Raw genomic sequence first — 25,305 nt, forward strand, 5'->3', positions numbered from 1 at the left:
AGCGGCATTTTAATTTCGCCGGGATGAAGACTCTTAAGGCGTATACTCCAGTCGCTTCTCTCCATTTTGTTTAACTGATGCTAACTCTACTGTTCACACAACTTCTATTCTGCATTTTCCCAAGTACTTCTGAATTCCAAATACTTGAATTTCTTTGTCATTATCATCTCTTCTTCATCCAATCGTATTCTTGTATTTTGTTGAACGAAAAATGTAAACATGCTGCCTTGGGTTTACTAATTCTAAGCTCTTTGCTCTCCAATGCTCCTCTCCAGGCATTTATGTTTTCTTACAGTGCTGACATGGTCTCACTTACTACTAGGGTTGGCCACATTTTCCGGAAAAACGGAAAACGGAAAATATTTTTTCCGGAAACCGGAAAATTGGAAACGGAAGACGGAAAATTTTCCGGAAAAGCGGAAGACGGAAAATTTTCCGGAAATGGCCATCTCTACTCTCTACCACGATGTCACCATCAAATAGTTCTTGGATATCCTTTATAAGTTCGTTCATCATAATTGCAAAAATTTTATGGGCTAAGCCTAGATTACTGATGAAGTCCCACTTTAACTGAGAACTCATTTCTTATTAGACACGGGCTTTTCAATCCTCTCGTACATCCATTATAGACATCTTCAATTATACAGATGAATGTCTTTGGAACACGCTTTTTCTTCAGTGCCCACCAAATAAGTTCCTTTAATAAAATAACATGCATGAGGGTGGATTCTAATGCTTACTTTTCGAAAAATGGAGGTAAAGGAATTTTTATAGAGCTAAACTGAATTATTTTTGTTTCCAATAATAATTCATAGTTTCTGTTCTGCTGGAATGCTTCCTTTATTCATGTACTGTTTGTTTCTTGTTATATCCTAACGGTGACTCATATTCGTAACGATGACTCACATACTTCTAACGGTGACAAATATATTCATAACGGTGACTCAAATACCCCTAACGGTGACTCAAATATTCCTAGCGGTGACTCACACACTCCTAACGGTGACTCACATATTCATAACGGTGACTAACATATTCTTCATAGTGACTCAAATACTCCTAACGGTGACACATATACTCTAAACATACATCCTGTAACTGAATGCCTCTCATTACATCCTAATGAAATTTACATGGAGCCACCGAGTAGTCGAAGTAGTGCTTGAATATACACATATTAAAGTCGGTTAGTTATACTTTCCACACTGCACCCGTTTAGGTGCTTTATGGTTTAGTACCAAAGACTCTCATTACATCCTAATTATACGTTTACATGGAACTATCGCGAAGGTCTATACATGTCTCAGTAAGTTTGGTTCAATTGATTAAATATTTTGCTCATAGCGAATTAGTAATGTGTATTTGTTTCAAAATAGTGACGTCATTGTGTCGTCACCAGACCAGTAATGGCCGGCATCAAATTATTTCAAATTGTGGAATGGTCGGATCACAAGCTTCTCAAATATTGTGTTTGCTGTGTATAGATGTTCCCATACAGAGACTTTTAAGTCATCTATCACCGTTGCATATGTAGATTAGATGAAGCAGTGATGTCATACTGAAAATTGCCCAAGGAAGCCAAGATGGCTTCACTGGAATCTGAAAGAGGATATTCTATTTCATAATAAGCAAAGAAGAAAGAACTATCTGTATACCACCTGTTACCGTTCCAGCTCAAGTATATTCCACTACTACTGAATTTTACCATTGCTTTCTTCTGAACTATAGGAATTATCTTATCAATATAAGGTATAACTAGCGCTTTGGTTATGTGTTCACATTTAAAATGAAATGAAATAAAATTCCTAGTTTTTCCTTGCCTCGATTATACCTTTTAGGCTAAAGGAGCCGAATTATTAACGGAAATGAACGATTATGAAATGAGTTAGTGGAATGATAAAGTGGGATAAACGGAAGAATTCCGAAAAAACCCACGGACGCGGTGTCGTTCACCGTAAGCTTACACATGGGCTGGAATCGAACCAGAAATCCCTAGTATCTGAGGCAAGCGATTTACCACAGAGCCACTATCTTTTAATTTGCACAGTTAAGATCCAAACGTTGTATGAACGATGCACAACCAGTTCGTATAAAATGCTCTTTAAATCCGCACATTTCCATTCTGTTCCTTCTTTGAAATTGTGCTAATAGATTGACGATGGTGAGTGTCTGGTCTGTTGCAACAGAGAAATCATTGAATATTCTACATTGAAAAGGAGTGTTCAAGTGTGGCTTCAAAATAAGATCAATTATATTTTAGAAGGAAGAGAAAAATAGAAGAATCAAACAAACAAAAAAAATGAAGCAACCAAGGAGGGAAAAAAATAGTAGGTAAATACAGCTTCACCTTTATCTTTGTCGCACAGATTTTTTCGGGCAACCACCAATATTATCTGGAAATAATAAAGGTATTCCTTCCAAAACTTGGTAATGACACGAGGTGGTTCAAAACTGGTATTCAGTGAAATTGTAATGAGGTATTGGTTATAAGCTGTGTTCTGGCATGATATTGTTTGCAAAACTCTGTCTAGGTGGCAGCACCTATACTGTTGAAGATGTAAAGCTTAAGCTATTAGTGCCATCTGTTAAGGGAAACCTGAACTTTTTACATTGAAAAGGGCAGTTTGTTAAACGCTGACTAACGTTTTCATAGTCACTGAAATACGTCTTATGGACATGGCCGTCCGCAGTGGAGGCAAAGGGCCAGTTGCCCACTAGGTTTTTGAAGGATGTTCAGTTCTTGGAAATGCATTTCAACACATGCTAATTTACTCTTATATATTACAGTACTTTATACAGTGAAACCTCTCTAAACTGGACAACCGTGAGGAATCAAAGATCGTTCGCTATAGAGAGGTGTACGCCTTAGAAAGGTTTCGTTACTTTAAAATACTTTACACGTTTAAAATAAACATTTCATAAAACTAAGCACTTCTAGTAAGATCTAACAGCAAGTGTCATCTTGTGTGCTAATTGTAAAACAAATCAAATATTTTCTTTTATTTATTACATTTTTCGTTATCAGGAGACACAACCAAATGAATCAATGCCTTGTGTTGTAGCTGAAACATAAATTTATCTGGTACAATATCTACAATATCTAACGTTTCATTGCGCAGTAATGAAGGGAATGAGCTAAAATATGTACTGACTTCCGGGTGGTGATCCACCTTAAAAAATATATATAAAAAAATTCTGAAATGACATGAAGTTGGGAACTTGTGCTCCTATTCCCCCTTTCCTTAACTTCTGAATTGGCTACTCACTGGGTTAAATGTTTAGACAACACATCAACCATTCCATCACTATTATTTCGAACTATATATATATATATATATATATATATATATATATATATATATATATATATATATATAAAACTTTAATCCTCTATTTCTTAAGTAAATCTTCAGTTGTTTACTATGTTCTATCAGCACATCTATAGTTCTGAATTTTCCCGCGAAATAGTGCTTGAAACATTTGACTACACATTGAGAAACGAGTATTGAATACAGTCTCTTCCTACGTGCAGAAACCTTGTTGAACTTTTGTTTTAACGTCACATAATTTATTTTTTACCCTTTCTTTCTTGTTAATTGCGAATAACTCTTTTGCACTGTTAATGATACTTTACTTACACACGTCCCAAATAACTTCTTCTTCTTCTTCTTCTTTCTTTTTCTTTTTGTTTTTGGTAAGGCTATCAACAAGGGAATTATCAAGGATCTTATAAAATAGAGGATCTGCCCTTACAACCAAATCTTGAAGCCATACGTCATCCCTACTCTGCCCACTCCGCCCAATAGGATCGCAATGTTTTGAGCCAACAATCATGGCGGAAACGAAAGTAGCCAGTCAGACGATGTCAGAAACGAGAGTAGCCAATCAGACGTGCCGATGTTCGGTTGCTTTTTGGCTTCACCGATTTAATAGGATGAAGATGCATATGGGCAGATCCTCTATTTATAACATCCTTGGGAATTATAACATAAATCGTCTAGAAAGAGAGAGGGGAAAAGACGATACATTTCAAGAATTTAAGAAATGAATATTTGTGTATATATAAAAAGCGTTCTAATAATTGCTTCAATTGTAGAGCGCTCATTACAGTGGCTCAGTTTCCTCTGGTGCGTGGAGTCCGCGGTTCGATCTCAAGCCAAGTAAGTTTGTGGTGGACAACATCGTATCTGAAGGTTTTCTCGTTTCCTCCCACATTCCTATCCCACCAATTTTCCCATCACCAATCACTTACCTTATCATCGTCTTTTTTTAGCCTAACAGCGTACCTCGTGGGATGTTAAACTGGAATATTTCAATTCATTTTCATACCGAGCGAAGTAGCTCAAGTGGTAGAGCATTGGCTTCGCATTCGGGAGGTCGCGGGTTCGATTCCCGCTGCCGACCATCCTGATTGGGGTTTTCCAGGGTTTCCCTCAATCCTACCAGGCAAATGCCGGGATGGTACCTACTAAAACAGGCCCTGGCCAATACCTTCCCAAATCCTTTCCATTGTTGTTGTTATTGTTATTGTTATATATCCAGTATAAAATGGCCTCAGAGCTGTATCTGGTAATTGTTAAATAAATAAATTAAATAAATAAATAAATAAATATATATATATGTCTCTTTCTATCTTGGAACTTTGATAATTGGATTTGATTCCCTTGTGCTCTGAACTCCACATATACTGATCCTTGTTATCATCTATTGTAGTGACGTAACCATGCTTACAACGACTACATTTAGTCTTCAAAAGAATCCTGTATACAGGGTGTTTCAAAACAACTCCGACAACGTTTGGGAGGTGATTCCTGACACCAAGATAAGACGAAAAGTATAGAACATCTTGGGTGCACAAATGCTTCCTTTCAGAGTTATAGGCTGCCGAAAACATGAAAAAAAAATGAACTTTAAAGGTTCATAGTTCCACCACTATTGGATTCATCGTAGTCGGGCCAAGACTTTATTTAGGAACTTGTATGTACATTATCCAAATATCCATATTTCAGAATCTTGCGGTACTTCCGAAACAACTTTTACAGAGGTAGTTGGTGAGTACTTCAAATTATATACCTGTGGAAAAACTGCCTTTATAAAAATTATTGGGTGAGTACCTTAGGATTCTGAAACACGTATTTTTAGATAGCACACATTTTAGTTCCTAGGTGAAGTCTTTACTCGACTACAGTAGATCCCATGGTTTTGGAACTATGGACCTTTAAAGTTCATTTTTTCATGTTTTCGGCAGCCTATAACTCCTTTCTTCCAGTAAGGCGACCAATGGATCCTCCAGAAAATGAAGTTTTTGAAATACAGTGGAGTCATGATTTACCGAGTTTCGATTAACTGAGGTTTCGTATTATCCGAGCTTAATCCAAACAAAAATTTAAAAACTAATCCGATTACAAGGATAATTAGTATGCAGGCTTTTGTTTCAGCAACAAAGAAAACATGAAGCTGATGTAAAGATAACGACTCCGCCCGACATTGCAACCAGTGAAGCCATATCTAGCATCTTGGTGCTAGATCTAGCATAATTCACATGCATTTAGCATCTAGCATCTTGACTTTAGCATCTTGGCCAAATCTAGCATAATTTCATTCTTCCCTCTGATGAACAGAAAAAGAACGAAAATTTACATGGTTCATGGACCGTCGGCAATTATTCTTCTTAGTTGAAGCGATGGTTGGAACAATGAGACCAGTCAGTATTTCCGCGGTTGTAATTTATTGTTGAATTCAGAGAAATGTTCAAAAATAGCAAAATGTGACTCTACAAAACATATTTACTTACCCATAGTTTTATTACTATCAACTAAAACCTGAATGTTTGGTTATCTGGGATGTTTCTGTCCCTTTCAATTTACTGCTTGAGAGGGGAGGGATATGAGCGTCAGTGGACAGCTAGTAATACACTAAAAGAAATGCTTCAGGCCTGTGTCGGAAGCGGCATGTTGTGTATATATTTCTTAAAATGTTATCCATTCATAAAACATAAATTCGACTTTCCTCCCTTATAGCCTAATGTGTCATTTACCAATTTATTTCATCATATTTCATTATTATTTCATTAGACAGCGTCATATTAGCTTTGTACATAAATACAGTTGAAACACTTCATTAAAATAATGAAGATAAGTAGGGGGCGGGTCTTTAAAATTAGTTAGGAAAGTTAGTTTGAAAATCCGGCATAATTTACAAAAATCTAGCATAATTCAGACCCGTGTTTGGCATCATCGCGAGTCTCGAGTGTGGCAACCCTGATTGCAACAATTAAGCTAGCGAGCTTTAATTATTGCACGTCTGGAATTTCAGTTTCAGAAGGCAGTGTTTTACGTCGAACAGCAAGACACGTCACCAGCTGACATTATGATGTTGCTATGTCTCTGGAATATAGCGGCCTAAAACGAGACTGGTTTAATGAAGCAAAAGACTATGAAATACTTTTTTTTTTTTTTTTTTTAATGTGTATGCTAAACAGTACCTTATTTGCGTTGTATTTTGTATTATGTTTAACTTACGTACATATCAATATCAAACGCATTTCATTTACTGTATTACGGCTAATTCCTGTAATAATTATCTGCACTGTACTGTATGTCCAATAAAGTAATAAATACAATAATAACGAATAATCTAATAAGCAAAGAGAAATAATCAATAAACAACAACAATAAATACTGTACAAAATTTTCTATGTATCCATCCATATTAACCGAGTTTTTGCTTAAATTCGAGTTAGATCCGGTCCACATTAGCTCGGATAATCGGGACTCTACTATAATTTAAATCTTATTTACAGAGCCCCAAAAGAAAGGAAATAGCTTGTTTCGTCTGTTTCATGAAGAATTAGCCCCTGCTGCACAAAAGCGACGAATTACAGATAAAATGCTTTCGAAATGCGAGTACGGAGAAGAACTGAGAAAATTTTAAGTCTGTCGAATGGAAAATAGTAAGAGGAAGAGGACAATATTAAATGTAATTAAAAGGAGATGGGGAAACCGTGGCATTGTCTAGAGAGAAGGCATATCCTACAGGACGTGTTAGAAGCTAGGACTGAAGGAAAAAGGAGTGAAAGAAGCTACAGTTAAAATGTACGCAGTTTTAAAAGACAATTGAAACATAAAAACGAAGAGGCTGGCTGAAAATCTTGGGGAATGAACGTCTCTCATTAGTTGCTAATTGAAGTAGTGGGCCTGCGTAGCGAAGTTGCTTTCCCTTCTGGTGCGAGTGTCCTGGATTTCAATTTCCAGTGGAGGATACTCGATCGGAAATATGTAAAAGTCTTTTCAGACCAGTCATCCTGCATTTACATCCTTTCCTGGGTTTTCCTCATTCACACCAGGCAAATGCCGGGATGGTATCTAACATACAAGTCCCAGGCCACTTCCATCTTTCCCCACTTCCCGAGTAGTATCATCGCCGATGCCGAGGGACACCTTCTCTGATACGTAATGCGTTAAAATGGCCATACATACCGAAAGCCCAGAAATTTAATTCCTATAATTTCTATTCCTATTTATTAAAGCTAAGTATTACTTTCCAGCATTGTGGCTATATGAAGCGTGGATCTACAGTTTACGGTACCGTAATGCCTTCAATGCTCTCCCACAGGGAATCGAACCCGAGATCTGGACACTTCTCTGAGGCAAGTACTGCTGCTGCTGATAATGAAGCTACGCAAAATAACCTTTCTTAATGGTATGTTTTGACTTTAAAAAAAATCTTTCTTTCTTTTTCTTTTTACTTTTTTTTTTTTTTTGTTTCAAACGAAAAGTTTGTAGTAATTTTTTGATTATGAAATTTCTTCCTGAGCACCTAACATGCACATAATCACTAAAGAACGTTGTTTCTGCATATTAAAATCTTGTCTCTTTGCAATATATATGTTTTGTAGAACAGACAGACGACACGGAAACGTCTTGTATAACTTTCTATTTCCCTGTCTCCTGAGACTTCTGACTGTTTATATTATTTTGCTTCTTCGCAGAGTGATAATCATGCGAAATGCCGTGAAGTGTAGCGAGGTGTACTCTATCACAAGGCGATTTGCATTGAAGAGCGAGAGAACATGCTTTTGAAAAAGGCGGGTTGCCAGGGAACACCTCTTAATTCTATAATTGACTTAAACTTCTAACAGATAAACTTCACCAAGAGTAAATAGACCTATACATACATACAGATGATTGTCAAAATAATGGAAACACTTGTAGTTTTGACATATACAAACTATATTTCTGGCCTTTGGCATCTATGGCCAGTTTATCCGGTCACGGATGATGGATGAAGTCCTTCCGCGATTACATGACTCGGAGAATTGGAAAGAATCGTCCTGGGATCTTTGTTTAGGCACCATTTTCCTGGTGTGAATGAGGAAAACTCATAGAAAACCTCAATCAAGAGGGGTGGTCTCAAAAGGCTTTTACACCTTTCCGACCGAGTGTCCTCACCGGGAATCGAAGGGTCGCGGTGGCTCAGTTGTAGAGCGTTCACCTCTGGTGCTTGGGATCCCGGGTTCGATCCCAGCCCCCGCCAAGTGAACATTGTAGTGGACAAACACCGTGTGCGTGGGTTTTCTCGAGGTTCTCTCGTTTCCTCCCACTTTCTTCATTCCACCATTTCATTCATTACTCATCATCACCGTCTCCTTTAGCCTAACCGGCATAATCGTGGGACGTAAAACTCAAAGATTTCATTTCATGTTTTTCACCGGGAATCGAACCCGGGACTTCAAGGTGACCTGTAGTTTTCAATACTTAGGATATATGAGGTGATAACACTAAACATTTGTGTGCAGCCTCTGGCCGTTATGGATGATGTTTAAGATTATCGTTTGTAGTACGTCCTGCGGAGTAGCACGGAGGTATGTGTTGAAGCAGGAAGAGGGTGGTTATGCAACATGGGGAATCTCTCTGATTTGAAAGAGGGCAAATTGTGAGTGTGCGAATAGTTGTGGTAAGTGAACCTAAGATGGCCAGTGTGTCAGGTGTCACGCAAAAAACAGTGACAAGATGATGATGACCCACAGAACTTATGTCAAAACAACATAGCGAAAAATACAGTGAAGTTAGCGTTGAAGAGGAAATTGAGAAATTTGATTGCGAAACTCAATCAGCAGAACAGTTTATTGCGACAGTCAGCATCCGGCACGAGATGCATAACCGGAACATCTGTCATCGGGTTGCGATTTACAAACCGTTGCTCCGCGCTAAAAAGTTAGCGCGGATAAAGTGGTGCTGAGAACACGTAGATTGCCGATGATACAAAACGCGTCCGATGACTCTAATGAAAGACTGTGTTTATATGTGGCTGACGGCAAAAGCAGATTATCCTCCGAACTGACTCCTGGAGTTGCGCACTAATTTCGCAGAGACGCTGATTCTACGAAGATTTTTTTGTGAAGGTGCTTAGTACCCACTCCAAAGACACAGAAGAAAAATAAAAGAGAGAAAAGAAAAAGAAGAAGAAGAAGAAGAAAGCAATCATTCCAATACTTCACCACATTTCTTCATTGATAGTAGAGTCTGATATTTCCATTACTGGTGGGCACAAAAAACGATTTTTCGGTTTTCGAATTTTAGAAAAAGGAAACCGGATTTTGAAAATTTTCAAAAAACGGTTTCAGTTTTCTCGAAAAACCGGTTCGGTTTTCTTCAAAAGTGGTTAGGTTTTCACTGAAACCGGTTAGGTTTTTCACCGGACCCGCTTTCGGTTTTCTTCAAAACCGGTTTAGGTTTCTTTTTCCAAAATTTGTTCTATTTCTGACCAGAATAGTGTTTCGTGTTCTCCGGAAGCCGAATCTGTTTCCACAGAAATAGTTTTATGTTTTTTTCCAAAAATTTTCACCGAAATCAATTTCAGTGGAAAACCAAACCGGTTTTTGGAGGAAACCGAAATCTGTTTCGGAGAAAAGCCGAACCGGTTTTTGGAGAAAACCGAAATGTCGGTTTTCGGGTTTCGGTTTTTCTAGAAACCGTTTTTTATAAAACCTGGTTTTGCCCATCCCTAATTTCCATAGAGCGGAGAGAGGGAATAAAGTTTGGACAGACTTTATCAGGGATGAAAACATGTACCTAGGTACAATTCAGGAATTCTAGCGGTACAGATTTTTAAGTTCAGCGCTTTCAGATTCAACGAACGTTTTCCGTTTAACGTCCCACGATTACATACCCTTGAGGCTACGGGAGACGATGAGTAAGGCAAGTGAATGATGATGGAAGAAGTAGTCGAATGAGAATGTGGGAGGAAACGGGAGTACCACGAGAAAACCCACGGACACGATGTTGTCCACCACAAACTTACTTGACCGGAGATCGAACCAGGGACCCACCCACTAGAGGTAAGCGTTCTACCACTGAGCCACCGTGCTTTATTTTGGTAATTATTTTTTTTACCCGCACCTATTGTCATTTCGTGAATATGCGTGATAAAAAGCACGTGAGAGCCAAGGGCACCGATTTCTCTGAAAATTTGGGGGGCGGGCATTCAGATGCAGAAGGCATATATATGAGGATTTTAAGACAAATTGCATACAAATTATTTCAAATATTGTATATTCATAAATAAAATGCGGGGGCCCTTGGTGAGAGCGAAACTTGAATTGTTCGAAAGAGCATTATGCTAGGTATTCTTCTTTACAAAGATTTTAAAGAAATTTTTATCACAATTTTTATTTCTTTTTTTCATTTTTATAACTTTATTCATTCTCAGTAGATGTAATTATTTTTATGTAAATCTGATTGACTTTTATTGTTCATTTCATGGCATTATACTCTGTATAGGTGTTATAATGAAATAAATACACATTAAAAAGCCTTCGAAAACTTATTATTATTATTATTATTATTATTATTATTATTATTATTATTATTATTATTATTATTATTATTATTATTATTATTAAAGTTCGGTAGAAAATTATTGGAGACATTAAACTGTATAACGGAAAGTTTCAGTACTACACTATACATATTTGCTATATTTTAAATGACATCAAACTGCACTAAACAATAATATTTAATGGGTTGCGGCGAACATTGAATACGTAGACTTTTCATACTATACGTACCAACCAAAAAGTGCACAAAGAAAATATGTGTAAAATGGATTTCACACGTTATTGCGACTAATAGAACATGTTTAGGCTGCACATTTGTAATTTTATGCAGATTAATATAACAGTACCATTAGCGAGGTAATTAATGGTAGATTGGTAGATATTCAGTCAACTGTTTACAAAATTATAACGTATACCTATCCTCCGATTGGTTCGTTCTTTCGTAATATTAAGGTGAGTATACACTGGGCTATAACAATATTAGGTGCGTATACATTCCATTACATCCCTAAACAAGAGTGCACCCACGAAGTTCAGACCCCCCTCCCTACACTTCGTAACTTGACATTCATTTGAACACTTTCGTATAGAACTATATTAGTTTAGCAGAGATATAGATATACTTGATATATACTAAAGATTTGACCTTAATCATCATTTGTACTATTTCTTTTGTGGTAAAAACAATCTAATTTTATCATTTTTCGTGAGAATATAGATGTCAGCACTTAAAAATTATCTATCTCTTTTTTTTCGATCTACATAAACATAGCGTCTTGTATAATTCGACCTCTCCCAAACCATGGTCCGAGCTCAACAAAATTTTTGGGTGCTCACCTGTCTCTGACTAACGTTACTAATTAAAAGATGAACAGTAAATATTTCCAGGATACACGTAAAGTACACTCATGTCCAAAATTATTGTTGCATATCTATAAATATGTAGGAATATAATTTGATAACGAATTCTCCTGGTATTTCTTATAATGTTAGTATGTGTATAATCGGCAGACATGTGTGTGGGAAATTTCATGTCAAAAGAGCAGTAAATAAGAACAACGAAACAAAAAGAAATAAATTTTTCTTGTCCATTTAGAAACATTTTGTTTTACTCATTCTAACTTTCGTATTTATAATCCTTTTCCTATGAAATTTACCACAAATATACATTTCCCGATTATACACATAGTATCAGTATTAAAAGTAGCCTGCAAAATCATTATCAAATTATATTCTTACAAGAAGACAGATATGCGACAATTATTTTGGACATGAGTGTACATACAATAAAGACGCAAAGATTCGTTATACAGCATATAGAAAAGCATAATCACTGTCCTCAAATGAAGTGTTTTGCTATCCAGTGACGGAATGAGTCACTAACTTCGTGACCGGGGCGGACACGTAACCTGATATGACCCCGAGATGACGAAACTTTATATGTTTAAGATGAAATGAAATGTTTCAGTTTAACGTCCCATGATTATGCTTTTTAGGTTAAGGGAGATGGGTGATTAAGAGGCCTCATCACTGCGAAATTAAAATACCGCTAATTTTACAGTAATTACGTGAAATCTTCAAATAGATAAAAGATAATCGAAAAGTGGAACAAGACCTCCCTAGACAATATTATTCTGCTTGAGATACCGTTATCATGACTCATTTATCTACTTTCGATTTCTAGACATTTAGAAAATCGGCATTTATTTCCGCGTTTTTAAATAACTGCAAACTGAAAGCTACTAAGTGACTCGTGATAACGGTACGTCATGCAAAATAACATCGTCTATGGAGGTCTTGATCCACTTTTCGATTATCTTTGATCTATTTGAGGATATCACATAATTACTGTAAAATTTGCGGTATTTTAATTTCGCAGTGATAGGGACTCTTAAGGCAAGTGAACGATGATGAAAAAATCTGTGGAATGAGAATGTGGGAAAAAAACGGAATTAACCTGAGAACACCACGGATATAATGTTGTACATCACAAACTTACTTGGTCAGGGATCCAAGTAAACTCTCAATCGAAAATGAGTAAACATGTATTGCAGAGTTTTTGGACAAATCAGTTTCTCAAAGGAAAAAGTTGGGCAAAATTCAAATTTCCAATTTTACATTCATTAAACGCCTTATTCTTCCGGTGTGAAAAGTAGGCACTTCTGTTTCTTTTAGTATAAGCATTTGTCATTTGCTTTAGTAAACATGCTTAAAGAATTATCTAACAATTCAAACTCAGTTTGGAGGGGCGAGAATTCATTTGGGAGGCCGGGCCCCATTTGCACCCTGTGGATACACCGGATGCCTACCCCCAGGCATGTTGTATTATGATGTAGATGAAACAAGAATTTTAGGAATGGTCCAAAGAAATGGATCAAAAGATTGCGATCTTGGCCAAAAATTTTAGGAATGATCCAAATAATGCATCATTTTTAAAAGGCCCCTAAATCGATTTTTTCTTACTTTTTACGGAATAAGTACACCATACTGAATTAAGTGATAGTTTGAGTTTGGCTACACTATATGTAATTCTCCAAATATAAGGCCTACAAGAAAAATTTTGATTGAAATATATTGAATCTTTTGATCCAATAAAAAACTATTTAAAAAATAATGTAGCTGCCTCCCAAAAACATTTCTGCATCTGCGTCCCTTCCGTTTCTTTCCTAAGAATCTAAACCTGGGTTGTCATTGATATGAAATTCCACAATGTTTTTTCTTGTGCTGATAGGTATTCTTGGTCCTATTTATATTCCCGAATACTGTCATGTTCAACTTTACTCTCGATAATTCCGCTACGGTCTCACTGTAGGGTGGCCAGATATCCTGCTTTTGACCGGACAGTCCGGGTTTTAGAGGTTCTTCCCCGTGTCCGGCTTAGTAATCGAACCGAACGTCCATTTGTCCTGCTTTTCAGCTGTCTCATTATAAATGTTTACCTTTCTATTATTCAGATGGTTCGATGGTTCTAGTCTCAGACAGTTCAGAATTCGGAAATTATTATCAGTACATTTTTGTAAATTGTAAAGTAAGAAGGTTTTGAGAATTGAAGAAAGTCGTTTCATACATTCTTTCCATACAAAGTAGTAACTAGCTGAACCTGCGCTGACTATTTAGCACATCGTTCTGTTATGATCCTGAATCTCCTTCACACTGTGCATGTCTCCTTACTCACACAATTAAGAATAGGACACTCACAAAGGAAGTGAATTGCTATGTATAGATGTTGGAGTGAGTTTATGGGCTCGAAACGGACACTAAGGTGTTAAATAGGACAATAACTACACAATTTTTGAACGTTTCAATGAAAATTGGACAATCTACACAAAATTTGAAATCGACCAGTGAAAACGGCACGTTTCTAGCACTTGTAGTTTTCAACATCTTATTGTCGAAAGGATTGCGGACAAACATAATAAACCTAGCATTTTAATATATAGACTAGCTGAACCTGCGTTCTCTACACAGAGCATCATTCACATATGAGCATGAATCTCCTTGTTATTCCTCACATCTGTACATGTCTTTTTACAAACACAAATGAAAGACGTCTTGATAAAAATTGGCAAGAGATACCATAAAGGGGAGATTTTGTCGATTACTTTTTCAACATCTTGTACCGTTTGCAAGATTTGAGCCTACTTCCGGTTGGAGTTTTTAATTCATGTATGATTAGTGTTTTCTTTCTTCTTGCATGCAGTCTGTAATAAGTAAATACATTACACACACAATTAATTATAATGTCAGTGATATATGGTGTTCATTGGGTAAAATACTCCAAAAATAAAGATTCATCTTAGACTGGAGGAATGGTTATCCTTCCTTTTTCATTATTCTCTGGCCATGAAACAAACGCCTGAGACATATGCAAACCCTTTATACAACAGTATGATGTTGGACTGTATAACGCGTATGATATGATGCTTTAGTTTTTTGTTCTAATTTCAACTCTTCCAGTGCACCCTAAAAAATGTAATAAAGAAATAATGGCCATGTTTTTTAATATTGAATTAGAACTGGACAATCTACGCACAATTTCCAATCGATCAGTGAAAACGTGATCTTTCTAGAGCCTGTAGTTTCCGAGATCTCATTGTCGAAAGGATTGACCACAAATATATAAACATCCACAACATATAGTTTAAAAGAACTCGGAAGATGGAAGCACAATTCACATGCATTGATTTTAGAGAATGTTTATTAAAATACAAAGGCTTTGAACAATAATTTTATATCATAAACTTTATGAAAAAGATATAGTTAACTAATTTATTTAAAGTACACATACACGTGAAATCACACATAACCGTAAACGAAAGATTTGAAAGCCAAAGTTATAGGTTGGAGCTCAGGCGCTTTTAATTGTTATTGTAGCATTTTAATAGCGTCGGCATACTTCCACTTGGCTCTCAACTCTCCGGCCGAGGTACCTAGGTATCGAGTCTAGGCTTTGATCGATTCTGAGTTGTGGACGCAACCAGGCAATCATTGCTACGGGCGTAGTGGTGCGGCGAGATAGAGGGTTTCACCCGAGAGAGGCCAGTTATTTTTGGCTATTGCATCATTTCATTTTCTCATTCAGTCTACTTTCATCTGAGTTACGCACTTTGTTGATTCATCACATCGACCTAGACGACCATGGATATCGACACCGGGCAAACAACACCCCCACCTTCTGCTTCAACTGGTGCTATCAGCAAGACTGATAAACGCAAAAACAGCAAGGATTCGCGGGCAGGTGTCCGATCTCGGTCACGATCCCCAGCCCCAGTGCGAACTACTCGCAGTCAGCAAAAATCGCCACCGCCAAAAAAGCAAAACTCTTCGCAACCTGTGCAACCTCACTCTACCGAGATGGACGTACCATCTCCTGACGATAGGCAGCAACTTCCTTCTCTCAAAGCCGACGTTCTATTCTTATCTACTTACTAATTACGATCCGAAGTTTCAAAACGAGAAGCAAATTTTTCTTCAACTAACAAAGTATTTCACTCGAGCACAAGTCACTCAGGTCACTAAACTCGCAACTGGATCATAATTAAATCACCAGATCCTAACTTTGCTACGACTATTCGAAATAAATATTTATTTGAATTTTTTTGGGAAAAACGCTAACCTGCAGAAACTAACAGATAAACATATAAAACAGCAACCTTCTCCACGCCGACAACCTGCTTTATCAGTAGTCATACGTGGAGTCGAACCAAGTATAAGCGATGATGAAGTCAGCAAGGAACTAAAAGCTGAAGGGCACTCCATTCTCAAGTGTTTACGCATCAAAAGCGTACATGGCGCAACTTACATGGCCCGCGTTTTGACTAGCTCTCAAGAGACCATTGACGATTTACTTTGCAATGGAGCTTTCATTTATAACTCGCATAGCACAGCGGAATGTCGTAATCCTGCGAAATGCGGATACTGCTCGCAACTTCATAACACGAAAACCTGTCCAAACCTCCAAAATCCGCCAGCGTGTAGTACTTGTGGAGATGCTCATCCCACTTTTAGCTACAGGTGCAAAGCACGGCCCCGTCCTGAACCAAGCAAGCCAGAACTAGTTGTGCCCTTAAAGGTTACGGCACCTACCGACAATCCTATGGATACGCCAACTTCTGTTTTTCAACCAATTCAAATCAACCAGTTTCTTTTCTTTCTCACCACAGCACTTCAAAATATTCTTCCCTTTCAACGGCAATACGTCTTCCAATAAATTCAACTGGCAGCCAAAAGAATCCTCAATGTTAACTTCCAAGCTACTTACTCTGGTCAAAATGTATATTTTCACTCTTCTATTCTCAACACTGACCTTGCAACTGATCCACATTGAGTTTTCAGACATGGACTCTCATATTAGTTTATTGTTTCTGAATATCAGCTCCTTACAGGAACACAGGACTTTGTTTGAACAACTTCTTTTGGAGGAAACCATTCATGCATTTTTACTAAACGAAACTCACCTTACAGCTGCACACTCTAGCAAATTTTCAAATTATCATGTACTTCGCCATGACAACACCATACCAGCCCGCAGAGCAAATGGTGGGGTAGCCTCCCTCGAAGGGTTTCCCTCGAAGCTTACCATATCGCATCTTTCATCCTCCAATACAAAATCTGTCTGAAAACTTGGTTGTTACGCTCTATTTTTCAAACCTTTATGTAACCATTGCCACAATCTACATTCGCCTTGGTCATGAGCTTCTTATGGGTTTTTTCAATATGTTTCCAATAACTTCCGAATGTTTGTAATCATGGTTGACATCAATTTTCACAGCCGTACCGATCGTCAAAAACGCCACTTCCAGGATTTCATCACCTCTCATACCACCGGCACTATTCTGCAACTACCCAAACCAACTCGACATGTTTCCAACACTACACCAGATGTAGTCATTGTTTCGCATAATCTCATAGACCGATGCACTGTGCACGTACTCGATCCGATGGGCAGTGATCACCTTACAATTAAACTTTCTATCACACGCCGAGTCTCCAACCTTTCCAATTCTATTCCATCATGTGAAGTCCCACGTTTTAATAAAGCAGACTGGAAAGCATACCGCATTTCTCTTGCACACAGTCTTGAACACTTAGAAGCCCCTACTACAGAAGAAGGATTATATCATGCGCTTGACGTTATCACATCATCTATTCAGGCATCCGCAAACTCCCATATTCCCAAGTCAACTATTTCTTCTCATCATCCTCAACTCCCACCCCATTACCTTCCACTTATTCGTCGTTCCAGAGAACTCTATAGAGATTATCAACGCACCGGCAATGTCGAATCCTTAAGGCTTCATAGACAATTTCAACGGACAGTCCGAAATTACATACGGGCATATAAACAACGGCGTTGGATAGACACTTGCAATAAACTTTCAGATACTGCTCACCCCACGAAATTTTGGAAAAGATTCAACATTCTAACAGGTAAAAAGACACATACACCATATCCATTAATTCACCATGACAAAGCTCTTCATACCGATAAAGATAAAGCGGAACTTTTGCCGATTATCTACAAACCATTTTCACTCCTCTACCACCTACTAATCAGTCAAAATCTCATCCAGTCGAAATCTTCTCACCTTCAACCAAATCCATCCCACTCTCTTCCCGCTAACCATCCACTTACAGCTCCTATCACCACAGTCGAAATTCAAGACACCATAGCACGAAAACGCAATACTGCCCCTGGACTAGATGAGATCACATATCACCATATCAAAGAAGGACCGTATATTCTCCTACACCTCTTAGCTCTCATTTTTACATTTATACTCAGAACAGGTTACATACCGTCTCACTGGAAAACCTCGAAAGTTCTAATGTTTCAAAAGCCGGACAAACCTGCCAATAGCGTTGCTTCTTACAGACCAATTCAATTAACATCCATCTACAGCAAAATTCTTGAACGTATTCTCGTTCACAGGCTCCATCAACACCTCTCTGTTAAAAACCTTCTCCCGAATTATCAAGCAGGCTTTCGTCCAAATTACTGTATCAACGACCAACTTTTACGAATGCTCACTATCATAACTGATCATTACAATACCATCAAACCATCCTGCTTAGTATTATTTGATCTTGAGAAAGCATTTGATAAAGTTTAGCACCACGACCTCATTACTAAATTGTTGAATTTCAAACTTCCTCTCGCCTACGTCCGTTTTATTTATAATTTTCTCTCTTGCAGATTGGCTTATATCTCAATCAATAGTGCTCTTTCACATCCCATCTTTCTACATTCCGGCGTGCCTCAGAGTTCAGCACTTTCTCCTTTATTATATCTTCTATATATTGCAGACTTACCGCCACTTCCAGACAGCATCCAACTTTTTCAATACGCAGACGATACAGCCTTCCTTGCCTTAGGGAACACAATACAGCAAATTAATACCGCTATGCAGTCTGCTATCAACTCCTTCGTCAGCTGGTGCAACCAGTGGAGGCTCAAGATAAATCCAGATAAAACACAAACATTATTTCTACTTCCTCCGAGAAAACGTAGTAAAATTCAGAAAAATCCATCTTATCTCAATTTAACCGTTGAACATTCGCCTGAAACCCGCTAATTATGTTAAATATCTTGGTCTCACCATCGACAAACACCTTACCTGGCGTCCTCATTTAAAGACGGTTGTCGCTAAAGCTTATAATAGATTGAATCTATTACGACGTTTAACTGGAACGACTTGGGGCATGAGATCATCTGTCGTCCTAAACATATACAAGGTTTTTCTCCGGCCAATACTAACGTATGGGTTCGTGGCTTGGATTAACGCCTCTCCCTTTTATTACGAGAAACTAAGAATTCTTGAACGCCATGCATTACGTATTGCATTCCACATTAAATTACCCAGCCCTACACATGAACTTTATGAGCGCCTAACTTTTCCTCATATTTTATACCACCTCGAAACACTCCGACTGAAGTATATTACTAAACGATACGAGGAACGACATGCCCTCCTCTTAGATACTTTGAATTTTGATATAGCTTATACCCCTTCTCACCCCCTTCATCATACTTCACTTTCCCTTCTATTTTCTTTATATCATTACACTTTACCCCCTTATCATCCCGATCTTCATGCCGTTCCTGCTTATAAAACCGACTATTATTCACCTCTCATATTTCCATCCTATGCTGCACAGTAGTCCTTTTGTTCTAACAGGGTTCCCACTGTCTCCATCGTGGTCCTGAGCCACCCCAGGACCGGAAGATAAGCTCATTCGTCCACTAATACATCCCACGTGTTGTGATGTTCGATGCACTTAATTTCCATCTCATATATTCCCCTCATTTATGATTATAGCATTAAAGCTATAATGCCCTTCATATGATCCCTTAACCAAAATAAAGGCAATGCCATCGCTTGAAATAGTACCTACTCCCCATCCTTATGATTATAGCATAATGCTATAATGTCTGCAGTTGTATCATACATTCACATCTATTTCTATATTTATCTTCGTAATATACCTGTTGTTTATTATTTTTCTGTTTGTTATTGAAACTAATAAATAAAGAATGCACTCATAGACCAGCACTATATACCTTCTATCCACAATCCTCTTCCTTCTCTTCCCACATAAAGGGCATAACCCTTTGGGGGAGCTAGCCATCAAGCTAGCACTAAAAAATAATAATAATAATAGATAGATAATGCTTACTGCGAATGGGTATTTTCATTAATGAATGCTGCTTGGACAAAAGAACGCAACTGACTTAATATCTCCACAGTTATGTCCGAACTTCAAGCTTGTTTCAACTTTGACGGAAAAAGTGAGAATGGAACGTACAGTGACATATTTAAAGAATTACAGAACAAGCGTCTATTGAAGCTCGAGGAGCAGAGAGATATCAATGAGGTAAGAATTTTAACATGTGAATGTAGCTATTTGTAAATGTAGCTTTCCCAGCTTGCTTGAGCCAAATATGCCTAAACGCAATTAATGAATTGAATTGTCGTATGGGGGATAAAAAGTCCGGCTTTTCAATCATTGCCTTCTGTCCACCCTAGGACTCAGACTGCAGTTTCTGGGTTCATATCTCCGCCACTGCATTTTGTCAAGATCCTAGCAACCCTGATTACAGAAAACACAAAAAAAGGAAGAACAAAAAACTACTTAAAAAGAAGACAAAAAGCAGTGAGCGTAGTTATCCATCAAAGAGTCGAACGGAAAGTGGAACGCGGGAATCAGACGAGAACAAGCATTACATTCACAATAAGACGCTTCTGTTGCTTGCTTACATCTTTTTTTTCTTTTTTTAACCTGCAGTCATTTCTCGATACAAGTTGTAACCACTCGTAGTCGCGAGCCATCCTTTGACGGTTTCGTTCGCTGGATATTACTTCATCCAATCTACAGTGAAAGCATGCACTATATAGACGATATTGCTGCTCAAAAAATTATCATATTGAGAAGCTGGTCGGTCGGTCGCACATAGTATATATATATATATATATTTTTTTTAAAAAAAAAAAAAATAATTTTCTTGCTTGAAAAGCACGATCACTTAACTGTTAAAACAATTCGTGTGTTGGATTTGCTTTGCTTCTTCCTCTTCTTCTTCTTCTACATGTGTATTTGACTGCTTGCTACTGTATATGTGGGAGAATTACTCAATGTGGATACTAAAGTGTGGTGTTCCCGTTAGGTTGTTGAGCTGTTATGGATTATCATTTCAATACAGAGAGAAATATATATTTTTTTTAAAAGAGAAAAATGAATAGTGCTTCATTGTACGTACAAGAGGATTTACAACATGTGAATGTGTGTGTGCTTTTAATATATACACAACGCATAACTTGAAGAGACACTCTTAATACTGTACGGTGTATTTTCTGGGAATTATACCGTTGAAGAGATTTTTTTTTTTTTTTTTTTTAACACGGTGACTTTTCCATTGCGATATGTTTCAAACAGCTGCAGTAAATGCAGTGTTCACTTCGTTTCGGATGTGTTAATTTCGCTGTCAGCTCGATCAGTCTTTGCTCGACAATTGACTGTCGTGAAATGAACTGAAAGGATAATTATAATCACAAGGAAAAATCGAATCTAAAATCAAAATGAAAAATCAAAACTTGTAGTGATAAATCTATTTGTTGATCTACTATAATGTGTCAAATTTTGTGAGTGTGGTTTGTTAACACCATCTAAGACATCAAGAATTGTCGGTGTGCACATCTATTATAAGTATTGTGTTTTAATATTCGAAAGTAGTGCAAGAAACGTTTATTGTGCCTTTAACAGTGTTAAACATACATTTGTTAATGAAAACTAATTTTTAAAATTAGAAGAGTAAAATATTTAGATAACAACACTGCCTAATCGTGCGATTATTGTACATTTTTCAAATTTCAAGAAAATGTTTATGACTGTAAAATTCAGGGATGAAATTAAAATGACTAAGTAAGATTCTTTAAGCCCCGAAAATCCCGTTTGTTTCCAAATGTTCTGTTTTTTTTTTTTTTAATCTGTAACTTGTGTCTCAAGCTAACCGTGTCCAATTTTGCTCCGCTTTTTTCCGTTGCTTTTTTTTTTTTTTTCGTATTGATGACAAAAATCTTGAATAGTTTTCTTGCTGCAAAAGGTCAAACTGTTCCGTACCGGTTTCCTGTGCTGTTCTTCCGTATTTCTGCGACTTTTGACTTTCCGCTGGTTAGGTTCTGCCCTTTTAGGCCGATTGAGTTCTGTTCCACAGACTAACTACCGTTCTTATCTTTTCACAAACTAAACTGGTTTTTCTTATCCATTTTGTGATGTAGGAAAACAATAAAATCTACCGTAAAGGAGAAAAAAAATCGTTACCCGTTTGTGAAGTCGTTGTGACTACAACAGATAGTGTTTTATAACCAAATTAGTGTTTCTGTGTTTTATGTTGGTGTTGTTCTTGTGAGTGTTCAAGTGATATTTTATCTTCGATGAGAACTAATCTCAACGCTTAAATTGGAAACCATGAATGAAGACTCTTTTGGAATAATGCCCCCACCTCCACCGGTGGCGCTGTCGTACAGACAGTGCTCTACAAGAGGAAGGAGTCCATACAAGAGTCACGTCATGGTAAGTTTTTCAAAACTTTTTGTTAATTGTAAAATGTTTATGATATCTGCGTGCCAATGTTTGAAAAATTTACGGTATTATCTAAGGAACATATTTACATCCTATATTAAATAATCATTTAATGTAAGCGTCATTACAGTGGATTCATCCGTAATGGAAGCAATTACACATAAATATAAACTCTCTATCACTTTATGTTCCCAAAGTATTTTAAAAGCCGCATTGACTTTTAAGTAGTGTTCACTAAGGCCTTTTCGGGGCCGTAATACTCCGTATCACTTTCGCTTGCTGTCAGGCTCAATTACATGAATACACCCAGCCAAATTCTTAAGCTGCTCGACGTCTATTATTGAAGCATGACTAAATGTTTTTAACTTACAGCCAATTTGGAGGCTAAAATTCTCACTTTGGAATTAGAGGAGGGACTGTAACTAGGTTCCTAGCCGTCTTCTCACGATGTACACTGCAAAAAATAAAGGAACTACTTTTAGACACAGTAGGGCACTTTATACATTACCGATACTTTTTGAACAGTAGCGTCAATTCAGATTTGGCTTGAGGGGGACAAGACACCTTGATATAAGTAAAATTTCGCGTTTTTCACTGACTTACTACTATTCTATTGATAAAATCTATATTATAAATGTCAAACTCAAGGGGGGAGGCAAATGCCCTCCCTTTCCCCCTTAAATGACGCCCCTGTCTTTGAACACCTCCAGATTACATATATTCACCCCTTTTAGATACTGTGTTTTCCAAGTATGTCCAAGAAGTATTTGCAAAATGTGTCAACGCTTTGTTTTCGAACTGTTTACCGATAAGAAGTGTTTTAAATATGTCACACTAGATACCGTTTTTTAAGAATTAACACTTTTGGACACGCGAAGTACACTTTATAGGCACTACTTCATCAATTTTCCACTCAACATCTGAACTAAAAGTGTTTCAATAGTGTTTTATTTTTTACAGCGTATGTTTGGATTTAAACTTATTAAATGCTAAGTATATGGATACAATAAGCGTCTTCAGTTCCATGCCTAGTGGCAGGGCCGCCCACAGGGGGGATGTATGGCGCAAGTTGCGCCATTGACAAAAATTTTGGGGGGGATTTTACTCTACTTCTCTAACTAGCAATTTTACTGTCGGAATAGCATTAAAACATGATTTTGAGAAGCTAATTTTCAAAAGTTTTCCGGGGTGAACCCCCCGTACCCCCTGCTTCGATACTCGATGAATCAAGTACCGCGCAAGTAGCCGTATGAAAGGGAAGGTTGGTTCGTTTTAAGAGAGAAGGGCCGCCCACAGGAGGGATGAATGGCGCAAGTTGTGCCATCGAGAAAAAAAATGGGGGGAATAAAAAAATTGGGGAAGAATTTTACTCTAATGTCGAATAAGTAATTTTGCTGTCGTCAGAATAACATTGGAACACGATGCGATTTTTTTTTTTAATCTCGAGAATGAATCCCCCTACCCCCTGCTTAGAAACTTTATGAATGAAATACCGCGCAAGTTGCTATATGAAAGGATGGCTGGTCGGTTTATCGCTTTAATTAATTTACCCATTTTCGTGTAGGTAATTTACCCATTTTCTGCTGGGAGCATGGATGGTACTCTAAGCCCGGTTCTTGTCAGTGATTTGTGTGAGTATTATGGCATCGAGTGTGAAGAACTTTGTGAAGAAGTTAATGTGTTTAGTAAATTGTACAAAGTAAGCTACCCGAACATTGATTTGGCCGATGTACTTTGCTCGAGTGACGGGAGTCAGAGTGAAAATAATGAAGACGACTTCCAAGATTCTTGTGAGGACAAATCTGATGGTGTAAGTAATGACGATAAAATGGCCAAACAAAGATCACTGGATCAGTGGATGAAGAAAGGATTCATTAGGCCTTACAGGTGTTTGTTGAATATGTCTGGTTTTCCATACCTAACAATATTATACCAGATACTTCTGTCATTACCAGCAACGAGTTGCTCAGCAGAGAGGATTATGAGTAAAGTAAAGATGTAAAAAATCGACTAAGAAGCAGCATGGGAGATGTATGGCTCTCCGACATGCTTGTCCTTTCTTCCGAAAGAGACATTTTAGAATGCATTCCCAACAGCGATATTGTAGACAAATTTGCTTTGTCGAGTGAGCAAAGAAAAAAAATTATTACTCTATAAAGGACATCAAGGGTAGGTTAATGTCATCACCACAACCAGTAATAATTTAACCCTTAAGAGATCTTGGGTTTTTGGGCTATTTTTTAGACTTTCAGTCAAGCAGCTACTGCATCGTCACTATTTATCCTAGGATCATGGTTAATACCTCATTCTCTTCAGAATAGAGCTGGCTTTGAAATGATACCACTTGCATGCTCATACCATATACCAGGAGCGGGAAAAATGATGTCAAAGGGAAAATTTTGGAGGGAATTTTTTTTCTCGCACTTTGGGCCCCTCTGGAGCGGCCCTGTGTGAACGTAGCCATCTAAAAAAATCTGATAAATAGTACTTGGTATACTGAATGTGTGTGCCAAATTTCAAGTTTCTATCTTAAATACCAAGGGCGGGAGAAATTTTATCAGGAATTCCCACCATGCCCCAAATTACCATAAAACACCATGATCTCAGGTAAAAAATTTCCTGAGACATCCCTAATTACCCTAGGGTCATGCTTTGCACATCATTCTTTTCAGAATAGAACTGCCTTTCAGGCGGTACCATTCACTTGTCCCCATCATGTATCTAATGCGAGAAAATCCCGTAAGAGGGATTTTTTGGTAAAAATTTCCCTTTTTTCAACTTTTTGATCCTCTGGATCCCCCCCTGTTTTAACGCAGAAATCTGAAAAAAAAAACATCTGGTAAATAGTACTCGGTGGACTGCATGTTTGTGCAAAATTTCAATCTTCT

General features: G+C 37.5%; 1 protein-coding gene across 1 annotated transcript in view; it reads left to right on the forward strand.

Moving 5' to 3' along the window:
* Positions 1-21,929: 21,929 nt before the first annotated feature.
* The window catches only part of LOC145669008 (uncharacterized), a gene marked incomplete in the record, with an annotated part of 761,869 nt that continues 758,493 nt past the window's right edge, over positions 21,930-25,305 (forward strand). Inside the window, 1 exon segment of the mRNA XM_081737333.1 lies at positions 21,930-22,408. Coding sequence (XP_081593459.1) covers positions 22,304-22,408 — 105 coding nt within the window.

The sequence above is a fragment of the Thermobia domestica genome, chromosome 13, assembly GCF_964235325.1.
Source record: "Thermobia domestica chromosome 13, izTheDome1.hap1.1, whole genome shotgun sequence".
NCBI classification, from domain to species: domain Eukaryota; kingdom Metazoa; phylum Arthropoda; class Insecta; order Zygentoma; family Lepismatidae; genus Thermobia; species Thermobia domestica.